The sequence below is a fragment of the Thunnus albacares genome, chromosome 18, assembly GCF_914725855.1.
Source record: "Thunnus albacares chromosome 18, fThuAlb1.1, whole genome shotgun sequence".
NCBI lineage: Eukaryota > Metazoa > Chordata > Actinopteri > Scombriformes > Scombridae > Thunnus > Thunnus albacares.
The window spans coordinates 23,534,326-23,548,845 of record NC_058123.1 but is presented as its reverse complement, the minus strand read 5'-3'; the positions used below and the strand labels follow the sequence as shown (position 1 = coordinate 23,548,845).

The 14,520-nt window shown below is 40.8% G+C and overlaps 1 protein-coding gene across 2 annotated transcripts in view; it reads left to right on the top strand.

Moving 5' to 3' along the window:
• dpysl2b (dihydropyrimidinase like 2b) overlaps window positions 1–7,655 on the top strand; it is a 32,394-nt gene extending 24,739 nt beyond the window's left edge. For both annotated transcript variants that reach the window (XM_044333709.1, XM_044333710.1), the window contains exons 12-14: window positions 2,492–2,671; window positions 3,124–3,289; window positions 4,082–7,655. In XM_044333709.1, the coding sequence (XP_044189644.1) occupies window positions 2,492–2,671; window positions 3,124–3,289; window positions 4,082–4,173 (438 nt within the window). In that variant the 3' untranslated portion in view covers window positions 4,174–7,655. The remainder of the gene's footprint in view (window positions 1–2,491; window positions 2,672–3,123; window positions 3,290–4,081) is intronic.
• Window positions 7,656–14,520: the final 6,865 nt, after the last annotated feature.

Here is a 14,520-nt window from a genome sequence, read left to right as displayed (position 1 = left end):
TTTAATTTTACTGTCATTAGACATAGCCAGGGCCATGTGTAACGAAATGAGGCTTGGAGGGGGAGTTACAATGTCCTGCTGAGAGGAGCAATGGAAAAAGGCAGTAGTGCAAAAGAAAAGAGTCATAAAAAGTGCGATGACAGGGAAGAGGGACAGGGAGGTGGGGGCAGGATGTGAGTGATGGGGAGTGAGATAGCTCGGTGGGGGAGTCTGTGAGTGTGTGTGTGTGTGTGTGTGTGTGTGTGTGTGTATGAATGTATGGACAGTCCATGGTTGGGGTGGGCAGGCAGTGTATGTGATAGATGTCCTGTATGGCCAAGAGCTGGGTGCCGGTGATGTGCTGGGCAGTCTTGACCACCTGCTACAGGTCACCCTGGTCAGGTATTGCACAATTGCCAAACCACACTGAGATGCAGTTTGTGAGGATGCTCTCAGTGGTGCTCTGGTAAATGATGATCTTGGTGACAGGCAGGCTCTCATCAGCCTCCTCAAGAATTGGAGGCATTCTTGAGCCTTTTTAACCAGGAAGCAGGTGTTAATTGTCCAGGTGAGATCCTCAGAGATGTGGACTCTCAGGATGGGAGAGAGTCTGCAGCTTTTGGTCTTCCTGAAGTCTACGATCAGTTTTTTGGTCTTTTGGACACTGAAGATGAAGTTGTTGGAGGAGCACCATGATGTCAGATGCTCCACCTCGTCCCTGTAGGCTGTCTCATCATTGTTGGTGATTCAGCCCACAACTGTTGTGTCATCCGCAAATTTAATAATGGTGTTGGATGAATGGATAGGCAGGCAGTCATTGGTGAAAACGGAAAGAGGAGGGGGCTCAGAACACAGCCCTGGGGGGTGCCTGTGCTCTGGGTCGGGGTGGAATAGGTGTGGTTACCTAACCGAGCAGATTGTGGTCTGCTGGTCAGGGAGTCCATGGTTCAGTTGCAGAGGGAAGGGTTAAGGCCAAGGGAGTGGATTTTGATGGTTAGTTTGTGGGGGATAATTGTGTTAAAATGCTGAACCAAAGTCTACAAACAGCATGTATGTGTCTTTATTGTCCAAGTGGGTCAGGGCAGGGTGTAGGGCAGTGGAGCTGGCGCCCTCTGCAGACCTTCTGGGTCAATAGGCGAACTGGTGTTGGTCGAGAGAGTGTGTGTGTGTGTGGTTGAGGTTTTGAAACATGTGGGGACTAAGGATTGGGACAGTGCCAGGTTGAATAGCATGGTGAAGACCTCAGCCAGCTGGTCGGTACATTCCTGGAGAACCTAACCGGGTATGCCATCCGGGCCAGCAGCCCTCCGTGTGCTCACTCTGTGTAGTGACCCTCTGACCTCAGCAATGGACAGAGTGAACACCTGATTTTCTGGAGTACTCAGGGTTTTGGTAGCTGGTTCCAAGTTATCCATGTTGAACTGAGCATAAAAATTGTTGAGCTCATTGGGGAGGGAGGGGTTGTGGACTGGGGGACAGCTGTTATAGCTTTTATAGTCAGTTATGTTTTGAATACCTTGCCACATGTGTTGGGGGTCGGAATTATTAGAGAAGTCCTCAATCATTGCGGTGTAGTTGAGCTTGGCAGTTTTGATGCCCTTGTTGAGGTTGGCCCTGGCTATCCTATAGGCCTCGCTGTCATTGGATTTAAAAGCTGCATCTCAGGCTTTCAGCAGCTGGTGAACCTCACCAGTCATCAAAGGTTTTAGGTTGGGAAAGGTGTTGATGTTTGTTTTGGTTGTGACAGCCACTGTGCAGAAGTGGATATAGATTAGCATAGAAGATGCGTATCCATTTATGTCTATAATAGAGTCATGGGTGGCAGACTGTGCAAATATACTCCAGTCTGTGTATTCAAAACTGTCCTGGAGTAGGGAGACTGCTCACTCTGGTCAGTCAGTGACTGTCTTTACTGCTGGCTTGACCCATTTTATGAAGGGTAGGCTGGGGCCAGGAACAGGCAGAGGTGGTCAGGCTATCCGAGGTGGGGGCAGGGATTGGCCTTGTATTAGTCCTTAAAATTTGTGTTAAGATGGTCTAGGGTGTTTTGTCTCCTAGTGGCGCAGGAGACATGTTGGTTTTAAATATTGGTTGAATTTAGGTAATACAGTCCTGAGGTTTGTATGGTTGAAATCTATTCTTTGCTGCTAGCACACTGTAGCTGCTTAAGTGCTTTCTTAGAATTAGCATGTGGGGGGGTGTACACAGTGGTGATGGTAATGGTCTTGAACTCCCTAGGCAGGTAAAAAGGCCTATGCTGAACCATAAGAAGCTCAATGTCTGCAGGGCAATGACATGAGTAAACAGCAGTTATCCAGCCTTCTCTGCGAGGATAGCCTGAGTTTTTATGTCATCCATGTTGTTTGCCAGCAATCGGACATTGACCAATGAATAGTAGAGTCTGTATGCACTATAAAAAAAGCTTTTCATGATCTATTGTAAAAAAAGAAAACTAAGGTTTGATTCATTCTCTTTTCATTTTTGATTAATCCGACATTGCTCTCCTCTACAGACTGTGGAGTACAACATCTTTGAAGGCACAGAGGTGCGTGGCGGGCCTCTGGTGGTGATCAGCCAGGGCAAGATTGTCTTGGAGGAAGGGACCCTCCATACCACCGAGGGCTCAGGACGCTATGTGGCTCGCAAACCTTTCCCTGACTACGTCTACAAGAGGATAAAAGCTCGCAGCAGGGTACAACATGACTGCTTTTTTGTCATTTTTATTTTAATATTGATCATCCATTGTATAGTGAAGTTGTGACTGTTGTTGGAGAAAAGGGACACCTTTTTTTAAAACCTGGTATCTCAGGTGATATCTTAGCCACCATTGGTCTGATATAGAGAAAACATGGACATATGATGCATCTACAAAGCACTGTCTAGTCTTTTCCTGCTGTAGTCCATTGTTTTGAACAATACACTGACTGGGTTGGTAAAGGTCAAAATGTGCAGCGCTGAAGCCACCACTCCCACAGTGCAAATCAGTCTGACATAACCCATGTTTATAATGGTTTTGTGGAAATCTGGAGGAATGATGCAGTTTGTTATGAATTGGCCGGAAACATGCCTGTGTCCTTGCGGGGTGATATAATTCCTAGTAAATTTTCGCTGTCTTGAATGTTGTGTCTGTTTCCCAAAATGCAGCTGGCTGAGCTGAGGGGTGTACCCAGGGGACTGTATGACGGTCCAGTCTGTGAGGTGTCAGTCACCCCTAAAACCATGACTCCCGCCTCATCTGCGAAGACCTCACCTGCCAAGCAGCCGAACCAGCCTGTCCGTAACCTGCACCAGTCTGGCTTCAGCCTATCCGGTCAGTAGCAACTTTATTCCATGACCATTATTCCTTTATTTCTTGATTCTAATGACACATTGAGTGGATGGTTAAGCTTTAAGGGAATTTTACTTTTCTCCCCATAACCAGATTCAGATTTACCCATGGAGGCCTCAATTTCTCTGCAACTTATGCATTTAGAGCATTTAAAGAAATAAGAGAATATCAATCAGAATATCGGGTGTTGAATTAAAAAGAAGTGAGGTTACCAGACCTGTGTAGCCTGCTCCTCATCTCCACTTAAGGCTAGCGGATTTGACAAGGAAGAGCACATGAAACAATGTTCATTGTGAGTTCAATAATGTTATAGGACTGCATTGTTAAAACAGTGGAGTATTTTCCAAAATACTCTAATGCTAGGCTTATAATTACAAAGCATGAAACCCTCAGCCCTGGAGAAGGTGTACTTACTTAACATGTTCATTAGTGAGCTTTAGATGTGCCGGTAGACAGATTTTTTTAACCTTTGGACAGAGCCAGGCTAGCTGTTTCCTTCTACTTCCAGTCTTTATGCTAAGCTAACCACCTGCTGGCTGTAGATTTATACTTGACAGACACAAAAGTGGTATTAAACTTCTCTTCTTCAGTGAATAAGCATATTTCCCAAAATGTTGAACTTTTCTTTCAAATGTGTTTTGTTTTTAGTAGGCAAGCATACTAGCTCTCCTGCAAACAAGCTAACTAGCTTCTGATATTTTTGCTGTTTCCTTAATACTTATACCAGAGAATAAACATAACCTTGAAAACCTGACTTTCCATTTGATCACACAGGTGCTCAGATTGATGACAACGTTCCCCGCCGGAACACCCAGCGCATTGTGGCGCCACCAGGTGGCAGGGCTAACATCACCAGCCTGGGTTAGAGCTCCACCCTTGGCTGCTGAGGAAGAAGCGAAAGTTTGAGGAAGGACGGCCAACAGGAGCTGAGGGGGTCAGGAAACCACGTTGACACCGAGGGCCCGAACCCTTCACAGCAACTGACCGAGCCATCTGTCAGCCTCAATCTTTCAACTCCTCCTTCGCCGCTTTTTCACGTTCCCACTCCCCTCTTTTCCCAAAACCAGATCCTAGAGGACACAGTTAAAAACAAACAAAAAAAAAGGTCTGCCTCATATGATGAAAAAAAGAGAAAAAATGAAAACACTCCTTATTTGAGCACTTTTACTGCATTATTTAGTTTTTTTTTATACTGTACTTTCTCCCTGCCATGTATTCTTTTGATGTTTGTTTTACTGTTGTTTTAATTGAGGGGTCGAGTGAGACTAAATTGAATTAATACAGTAAGAAAAGAGGATACTTTTAATGCAGGATGTCCATTGTACTTTTCATTATTTCCTTTTATTTCACTTTAGTTTAAATGGAGCATGGGTACAAAATCAGTATTGTTATCTTCTCTTGCATTTAAATAGGCCAAACAGCAGGTTGCTTAAAATTTGAGTCTTACAGTTTATTCAGCTGACAAGAATCTAATACTTCCTTCAAGCTGTTGATGATCTGTGTATTATGTTGCATTTCAATCGCTTCGCTTCCCAGTGTACTGCCATCTGTCACACACTGCTACAATCAATATCTAATTGATTATTCGCCATGAAGGCGGCCTTATGATTTGAAAAATTGAACAACACAGCAACCTTTTATTTAGCAATCTATATTTGACAACCCAGGGTAATACACTCTTGCTGCACTGGCTCTCATCTCATGTTTTCCCACCTGTGGCTTTGCTGAGGTACATAAGTAAGAAACCATATTTCATATTTGGCAGCTGCCTTAGAGCTTGTGGGTCGGCGGGAAAGTCCTGTGGAGCAGAGGGAGCTTTGGCAGGTAGTAAGTAAATAGAGCTTTATGCCTCATCTCCGTGTGTTAGGCCATCATTAAGTAGGAGAAAGGGTAATTGAAGGAAAGATTTAGTGAGGAAAGAGAAAGTTGTACTCGCTGTCACGTCGAACTCAGCCTTTCCTTGCCTTATTGTCGCTTACGCCGTCCTTTTAGAGAACTTTTAGAAGTGCTTGGAAGGTGCCATTCACTAAGCAGCTACATATTTTCTAGTTTGTTTGCATTCATGTGTATCACAAAGGTCCAAATTTTCAATTGATAGCTGTTGAAGCATCATAACCGTCCGTCACCAACCAGTGCATTTACGTACAGAATGTTGCTCCTCCTCCAAATGTGACTATTTTATACTCATCAAAATCCCTCTTTCCTTTCTACTCTTTATGTGCCTGAACCCACAGAAGTTGTATTGATAGTTAGATTATGTTTTTGTTTTGTTATTCTTATTGAGGTAAGTGAAGGATGTAAGATAAAAAGATGTAAAATAGCCAGGATTAACCGATTCAAAGGTGCCAGATTTTGCGCTTTCATTGGGCCTATTCTGCCGGTAGAGCCCCTGTAAAGACGAAAAATGCTCGATATCTTGAAATGTTCTAATGTTTTAGAGTTTTTAACTTGTTGTCAAACTGCTTTTTAGTGTCATTCTGTAACTAGGTGCCTAAGGGCTGAGCACTATTGATTTACGCTTGAAAGTAGACATGAGCTAATGTACTTCTGACTAGTGTGCAGTGTTGATGTGTGAGGGATGGGACACGCACAGCAAGTACCTGTACAGCACTCCTTACTGTTGTGGACGTGACGTCGCTCCCGGGCCTCGCTGAGCGCTCATACGTTCTTGTTCCTTTTTGTGCATGATCTGGTTCTCATTAAGCTAAGCAACTGATTTCCTGTGTTCACTCTTATGTCAACGAGGTCTTGGCCACCAGTCACCATCTTTCTGCAGCCTTCTCTTCTCCGTGAGTCAACATGGAGCAACAAGCTCACTCTGACATGGACATAGCCAGAGGCCAGTTACATAAATGTAGATTGAGACCAGACTCAGCTTTAGACTAAGTGTTTACACCACCCTAATTTGAGTCACCAAAGTTAGCCATCTGGTTGAAACTGGATAAGACCTACTTGTTGCTATAGCAACATGTCCAATGAGATGCCAGTCGGTAACTGAGAGCTTTGTTAGCTTCAGTTAACTAATCATCAAACAGTGCCACAGCTGTTTGTGAATAGTATGAAAAGCTAATAAAAGGTAAAAATGGTTAGATTTAAAGACCTTTTAACAATTCATGAAGTGTAACTGTCTGTTATAGAAGGTAAACTACACTTTAGGGTACTAAAACCCTCAAATTTTGACCATGGCATACTCAGTGCTAGTTACAGCCCCGTCCACAATGCATTGAGCACTGTATATCAGTCTTACCTTTCAAGTCTGGCTTAAAATTAGATTTAAGTCTAAAGTCTGTCTTTATGTTACTGGCCCCTGACGCACTCACATACATACATGAACACATACATGATGTAGATATACAAACTTACACAAGCTCTGTGTCTGTGCTTTCAACCCCAGTTTTCCAGGCTTCCTTTACTCTGATCTAACTAGAAGCCTATAGAAGGCAAAGTCTGTCACTGTTACGAATGGTATATGTATTTAAAGAATCCAAAGCAGGGGGAATGTAACAAATGCATGTCTCTGAAGCATTCAAAGATGAGACAAGATAGGAATGGGAAATGGAAACTCAATCTCCACGGCAACTTACACATCACACAACAAGGTTTCTGTAAGTCAGAAGTGGGGGATTTTACTTTTCTTCTTATAGACACAATCTGCACCGTATTACTCACTATTACACTATTACTGCACTGTTACCGTGGGCAAGTGGGTAATGAGGTGGGGGGGTGAAGTCCTCAAACATGAATACAGTTTGGCAGAGAGAGTAACTGTGAGAAATAGTGTGCTTCTTGTATTTTCGTATTTTCCATGTCATTCCTTCCTTTCAGCTTGTCTTTGTGTGTGTCTTTCTTCCTTTCTTTGTTCTTTCTTTCACTCCCTCTCTGGCCCTTTCGTTGTTTTTGGCTGTTGCCTTGGCGACAGACCCTTCCACTCTTATAGGGTTCTGCTTTTTGTTTGTCATGGCAACGCTTGTCAGATTGGAGGTTGCCGTTAGCAACCTGTCCTGACCTGGTGCTATTAGTACAGCTTTGCGTACACACACACACACACACATGCACACATATTTTTATAATTATTCTGTGACAGCGCGGCACCATTTCTTCAAAATACGTTGCTGAGTTGCGTGGAATCCAGAATCCGCTGCTACTTAAAAAGAATCTATTAGAGTTGAAAGCACACTACAGGCTGTAGTGGTAGCGTGCACACACACACACACACACACACACACACCCACCAAACAGCCGTTGCTGTGATGCAACACCCATGCCTGAAGAATTGACGTGGATATTAAAAACCAGCTGTCAATGCTGGCATCCTCACCGTGTCCCATGCCTCCTCGATTTACACACTTACACACATTAAAAACACACACTTATACTCCTTTAACGCTCTGTCAGCTTGGATGCTTATTCTATGCCATATTATGCTAATGATATATGAGTGATATGTATGTACGCAATGTGCTGCAGACTGAGAGGAGCTTCCTTCCGTTCTGAGGTTGTTGATGCTGTTGAACACCTTCTCACCCTTGACCCCATTCGTCCCCCCTGTAAGCCTTTCCCCTTTTGTGAAAGTGAAACTGTGTGATGGTATTTGTCTTGGTGGCTGTGGGGTTTCTGGGATGCTTGTTCACTATGGAAAAAGTGTCGAATCCCATGGATGGTGATGTTAAAAAAACAACAAGGACTTCAAAGAATTAAAAAATGAGAAAAAAAGGAATCAAATCTCTGTTTTCTTTCTTCTGACTTTTATGCTTTTATTGTTATGTTATACACTTTCTGTAACTCATGAAATATAGAGACACAAACGAAAACAAGATGAGCATACCAAGAAAACTGATAACAGAAATATAGCTACACCTGCAAGATTATTTGTGGTTAACTACTGAAAACAAAATCTCACTTTTTTAATTTTACTATTGTTTGAATTTGTCTGTAGACAAACATGACAGTGATGATATTCGGTAAAGGCTTTGGGGCTCTGAGAAAGTTTAGACCACTTTGAAGGAAACATAAATTAGAGTTTAGAGGTGCTCAGTGTATGTACAAACTAATCTTTAACAGAGTCCTTTAGCTGAACCATTTACCAAATCAATAGCTTTTTGCATTGGACCTCTACTTGTATCCTCAGCTCAGCTGTGATGCAGCATTTTACTTTGTTGTAGCAACCCTACTTAAAGACTGAAAGTCACAGAGACAATGAAAACTGGAGCCGATAACACAGACCAGTTTTTACACAGGCTCCAAGCCTCAGTATGCTTCAAATGAAATAGGTTGACCACATTCAAGTGTTAACGCTCATTCTGAATGGCTACACTTGAAAGTGGGGCAAAAAGCTTGCAATTATAGGCCTCCTAGCCTCCTTTTAGTCTTGACTTGATGAACCGTATAAATTTTGAGTCTCTCCTTGAAGGCACTCATGGTGTTGCACTCGGTCGTCCACACAAAAATTGACTGAAGTACTTGTGTGCAGAATAAAACAAGAGAGCTAAGAGAGAAAATCAAACTTCACTCCTCCACTTACCTGCCCAGTCACTGTTGGATTGTCTGTTTCGTTACAAAAACTGTTAGGAACACTGGTTTTAGACCGTGTGAGATGATCTAACAAGCAATTTGTTTGAAGCATACTGAGGGCTTCATTTTTACATTAAACTGAGTGAACCAGCAACAGACTGACCGCAGAAAAGACAGGGCTTCAAGCACTGCAACATCATAGCATTATGAGAGGTGATGTGATCATTTAGCTTAGAAAAATAAAATGATCTACATAGTCAGTCTTTGAACTGAACGAAACCTTTCAAATCAATCAATCAATCAATCAATCAATCAATCAATCAATCAATCAATCAATCAATCAATCAATCAATCAATCAATCATTTTTTATTTATATAGCGCCAAATCACAACAAAAGTCATCTCAGGGCACTTTTCACATAGAGCAGGTCTAGACTGTACTCTTACTCCAAAGTGAGTGATTATTTCCACCTCTAGTAGAGTTGGCAGTGCGGTAGATGAGTGGTTACACTGTCACCTCAGAGAAAGAAGGTCTTGTCTCGAACCCAACCTGGCCGACCTCTAACTTGAGACTTTCTGTGTGCAGTTTGCTTGTTCTTTCAGTGTTCAAGTGTTCTTCCTTCCACAGTCTTTGCAGGTTAGGTGACCTTGAAAGACTAAACTGCATGCTGGTGTGAATGTGTTTGTCTTCCTGTCTGTAAAGCTTGTGATACACATGTCCAGCAAATACCCCACTTTATGGAGTCCAGCACCTTGCAGTCCTCAACAGGTCAAAAAGGTTGTAGAACTGATAACAGATGGATAATGCACTGAATCCTTGAAGGACAGACACAATTTAACAAGTAGGTCTGCCTCAAAAACACTTCAGCAGGGTGGAAATGGCTTGTTATTACGACATGCTGCATGCAGTATATCACTTCTAGATGGGGTGAATTAAATGTGACTACACTAGGTGGCAGTGTTGACATGCTGTTCACTCACCACTTCTTGATTCCTCTGACAAATACTCTTATGGGATTTCCTTCTATTCAGTAGATGAATGAAAAGTGATGGGTTGGATGATCTGTGGCACACCTTTTGCTGCTTTTTTGTTCATGCATTAACTACCAATAATAAAACACAGTAATTAATTAATATCCACTTTGAATTTGTACAAAATTGGGCAGAATTAAAATGTGTAATAAAAGGTGGTAACCAACTATCAAGCAACCAGAGCTGTTTCCAAGAGAATTAAAAGCAAAAATCTGCCATGCACTGCGCTGTAATGAATTAAAACTATTTTTGACATAAAAGCATTCTTTGACTTCAGAAGCACTTTCATGTGCCTTCCTCAGAGGCACATGAAAAAAATGTGTGAAAAAAAGATATAAGTGAGAAAAAAAAAACCATAATGAGTGAACAGTTTGAGATTTAAATGAAAAGCATAATTATGTGTTTAAACAGGAAAATGGTTAAAGGCCAAACTCTTGCTCACCTGTAATTTCATTAGGAACGATCAGCCTCATGTATTCTCCATCCATGAAATGATTAAATATACTGTATATCATGATGTTTCACGGGTGTGTGCTCTGCCCACAGGTACATTTTCATAGATAGGATCTGACTCAGAAGCTACAGTATATTACCACAGGGGTCCTTCTCCTGCACAGTAATGTCATATAGAGCCCTCTAGTGGCCGCTTCATGACAATATGCATACCTGTATATTAGATTCATATGCAATTGTATTTATCATTCATTTATTATTAATTTATGAGAAAATGCTCATGTATGTGGGATGTTTCATTGCCATTTGTAATGAAACATCACTTTGCTAATGCATGTGGGAATTATGCTTATTAAGTTAGTCTATATAGTTAAGGCAATGGAAAGCTTGTGGTCCTAGTTAAAGTGATATTCCACCCAAAATCTGGTTGTTGTAAAAGGTTTTCAACTTGCTCCTTTGCACCAATTAGCAGCTATTTTTAGCTTAGATTTAAACAGATTACACTATGAGTTATTACTACGGAGTAAAGTATAGAAATATCTATAGAAACAAATTGATTTACAATATTTACAAGATTATTTAAAGATTTTCATATTTTTTAAAATAAATTGATGAATAAAAATCAAGATTATGCTTTTAAACACTTGGAGACCTGATAACAGGTGTATCGAAGAAAAGAGCCTAAAATGAATCCAAGCATCCCACATTCTGTTCTAACTTAACCTCACGTTATTGCTTTGTTCTTTTTCCTTTTCTTGTGATTTTCTGGGGAACGAAAAGGTCCACATGAAGTGCTCATTATTTTCATGCCGTGTCATGAACTTTATACAAAACCTGCTGCTATACCATTAAGCTGTCCAGATTCTGTACACACTACAGGACGAGATGGGGCTGCTGACCAGACCTTTTCAAGCCCAGTCTTCCTTTCAGGAACATGATTCTCAACATGTCTTGTGCTTATAAAACAGACCACAGCCTCATTTTTACCACCACCAGACCCACAAGTCCATCACCCAGCTCAGATACTGTGAATAATGTTATTTAAAATTTGACAGCTGCAAAATTTGAAGCGAAATAGAGGGATTTCATGTCCAGGCGCTGTGAGATTAGCTGAAATATAAAAGGTGTTTTGATTAATTTAAGAGCAACTGGAATGGACCGGGAAAGAGACATCACTGTGCCAGATTGCAGCTGACTGCTGTTAAAACAAATGTTCAGTGACATGACCATGAAATGCATCTTACATGGCATTAGCTCCTTCTCGTATGTGAAGGCTTTAAGTCTTTTCTAATTAATTTTCATTTATGGCTGCCAACATTCACATCAGTTGAGTCCACACACATGCACACACAATGAGCTCTAATAATTCCAAATGCAACTGAACACCGAGGTGTTATGGAGAGGTAAATAATTAGAATGATTTATATATGTGGAGTCTTTTAAATATGTCTTTTGTGTTTTTTTTTGTATTGATTTCATTGTGTGCCTTAATTTGCTCAGAAGCAAGAAGTGAATTGGGAGAAAGAAACATTTTGATGTTCTTGAGCTTCTGCAATAAAAGCATTTCATTGCAAAGCTGAAATCTACTGATCAATAAAATTGTTCATACCACTGTTCAGTCACAGTCTGGCTCTGGCAGTGTGCCTGCGGGTGCAGTGTCTGCTTCAGTAATAATGGAGCTGCTGCCGGTTTTGTTCTTCTTTTAAAGCTCCAAGGACCTGCGGACCCGCACAGGTGTTTTCATTGACTGTGGTTGATTAAACCTCTGCTCAGGTTGAAGTTTGGAGGAGCCGTGCCTAGAAATTTAACTTACCAATAAGAATGTCATGTGTCAATCAAGCTCCATCTGTACATACAGTCCTGAGAGGAGGACTAATTAAGGAAAAATGAAAACACCTGTGAACAGTGGGTATGTAGGGGCTTTCATCTGAGCTTATTTATAGCGTTTTGTCAGTGTTTGTTCACAAATAATATGAGCACCACAATGGGAATAACATTTGTTTTGGAACATGTGAGTATTCATTTCTCTGCACGTTCAAAGCTGCATTAATTGAGGTTTGGCCACTAAGGGGCAGAACATTTGGAAGAACTCCAAACGAGCTAACAGACACACAGCCCTGGCATTTTATTGTTATTGTGAACATGTTAGCAAACATTTTACAAATCCAGCAGACATGGAGCAACATTAGCATTAGCCTGATGAATTTAAATCCAATATTCACCCTCCTCTTAGCTCAGGTTTGGTTTCTACCGACTCCTGGAAATTCTGCTACAGTAAATATTCCACTTAGCTAGCCGCTTACCTTGTTTGACTTCTGTTTGGTGATGGGCAGGTATTATATAGTAGCTTTATCGGAGATGTTTTGCTGAAAACAGCTGCCTGTTGTTGCTGGAAATGGGGTTGATGAGAGCGGTGACACTGAACCACACAGTAAATGTGTTGTACAACCAAAACAATTAGCTAAAAGAGGCTAAAAAGCTGCATGGAGCTGAAGAGTTAGTGATAATTCTTTGTTGGTTTATTACTGCAACTGTCTACTTGAGCGTCATTTTATTCATTAAATATTTCCAATAAATGGTAAATAAATATTACAGATATTAGTATTTTAAGGCTGGAGATGAATTTCTGATTGTTGACTAGGATGGAAGGACATAAATTCCTTCTTGCAAAACAAATAAAACTGCAGGGTTATTCTAATTTATTTTTGTCATAATATGATTTTCTATACAGCTGCTGTCCAATCCCTTCAACCAAGTAAATATTAGAATCTGCTCAATAGGAAGCAAATTTGGGAAGTCATTTGGCCTTTGCCCAAAACTTTATAAGCATTTGGAACAGATAATTCAGGAGCCATAAAAACTTTCCAATTTAATTTCTGCAGGCTGACAGAATTTTTCACCTCTAATATTATGATATATCATTTCAGTGTTCAGTGAGACAGAAAATAATTTCAGTAAACAACACTGGGGAATTTTAGAAAATCTAATAGCAACACTAATGTCAAGAGTTACATTTCCAATAGGCGACTCAGTTTAGCACATCAGTGCAAGCACCTGTGTTATGACATTACACTAGATTACATGCATTGCATATGAAATGGTTCCATTTCCTTAAGTAATTTAAGCAGGTGTAGATAGAAAACTTTTCTGTTGCTTTTCTTTACAAACTATTACATCAGTGGGGATGGTAACACCTCTGAAAGTGTCAAAAAAATTGCATATGTATGCTCAGTCATTCAGTCAGAACTTCAGTTCTGTAAACAAAGACTCTCAGAAGAAGTTTCAGAGGCGTCTTCCAGTCTGACACATAAAACAAACCATATTTTCCTCATCGCAAATGATGAAGACCTCTCTGACTTCCCGAGCCAGTTACAATTCTCGTCAACTGTTTCACTCGCTGCTCAGCACTATTATATATCATGATGCCGTTTGTAATGAAACATCACTTTGCTAAGTCAACTGATTTAGGTTAAATAGAACAAACTTGTCTTTCCAGTAATGGGTGTCTAGATAGCTGCTGCACCACTGTTCAAATCTTGTGCTGCTTTTTGAAAATGAGAGTTGCATGTTTAATAGGAATTGGATGCATCTATTTCCATAATTAATATCTGAACTGATGGAAGCAGGCACAACACCGGCCGACTGCTCTTTGCACACACACACACACACACACACACACACACACACACACACACAAACACACAGACAGAGAAAGAGAGAGAGGGAGAGAGAAAAGCAAGCAGAGGTTTGATGATTCTTCGTCTGTTAGAGTCTCTCTAGCACTGATATTGAGTTTTGAATCATGAATTTCCAAGATTTCTGACGGTGCCTGCAGTGTAAAGCTATGTATTTTAGAAAAACAGGAAAATGCAAGAATGACATGCGTGTGTGGGTTTGACACATCCATACATGAAAAATTGTAATTGGAGATGGAAATACATTTTCTGTCTGATTTACATGAGTAAGTGTGAAACAGAGATTATGAAAATTTAAAAGAATTATGCAAATGTGACACATATCCAAACATGAAATATCATGGTATTTATTACCAATATATCATTTTGATTACATTCAGTTGTATCTCTTTAAGGAAAAGTCAACACATCCTTCTGCTACTTGTTGCCTAATGCAGTGTGACTTTAAGTGTTTTGCTGCATAATCTCTGAAAACAAGAGCTGCATGTTTATTAGGTATCTGAGACAGTTTAGTGTCTACAA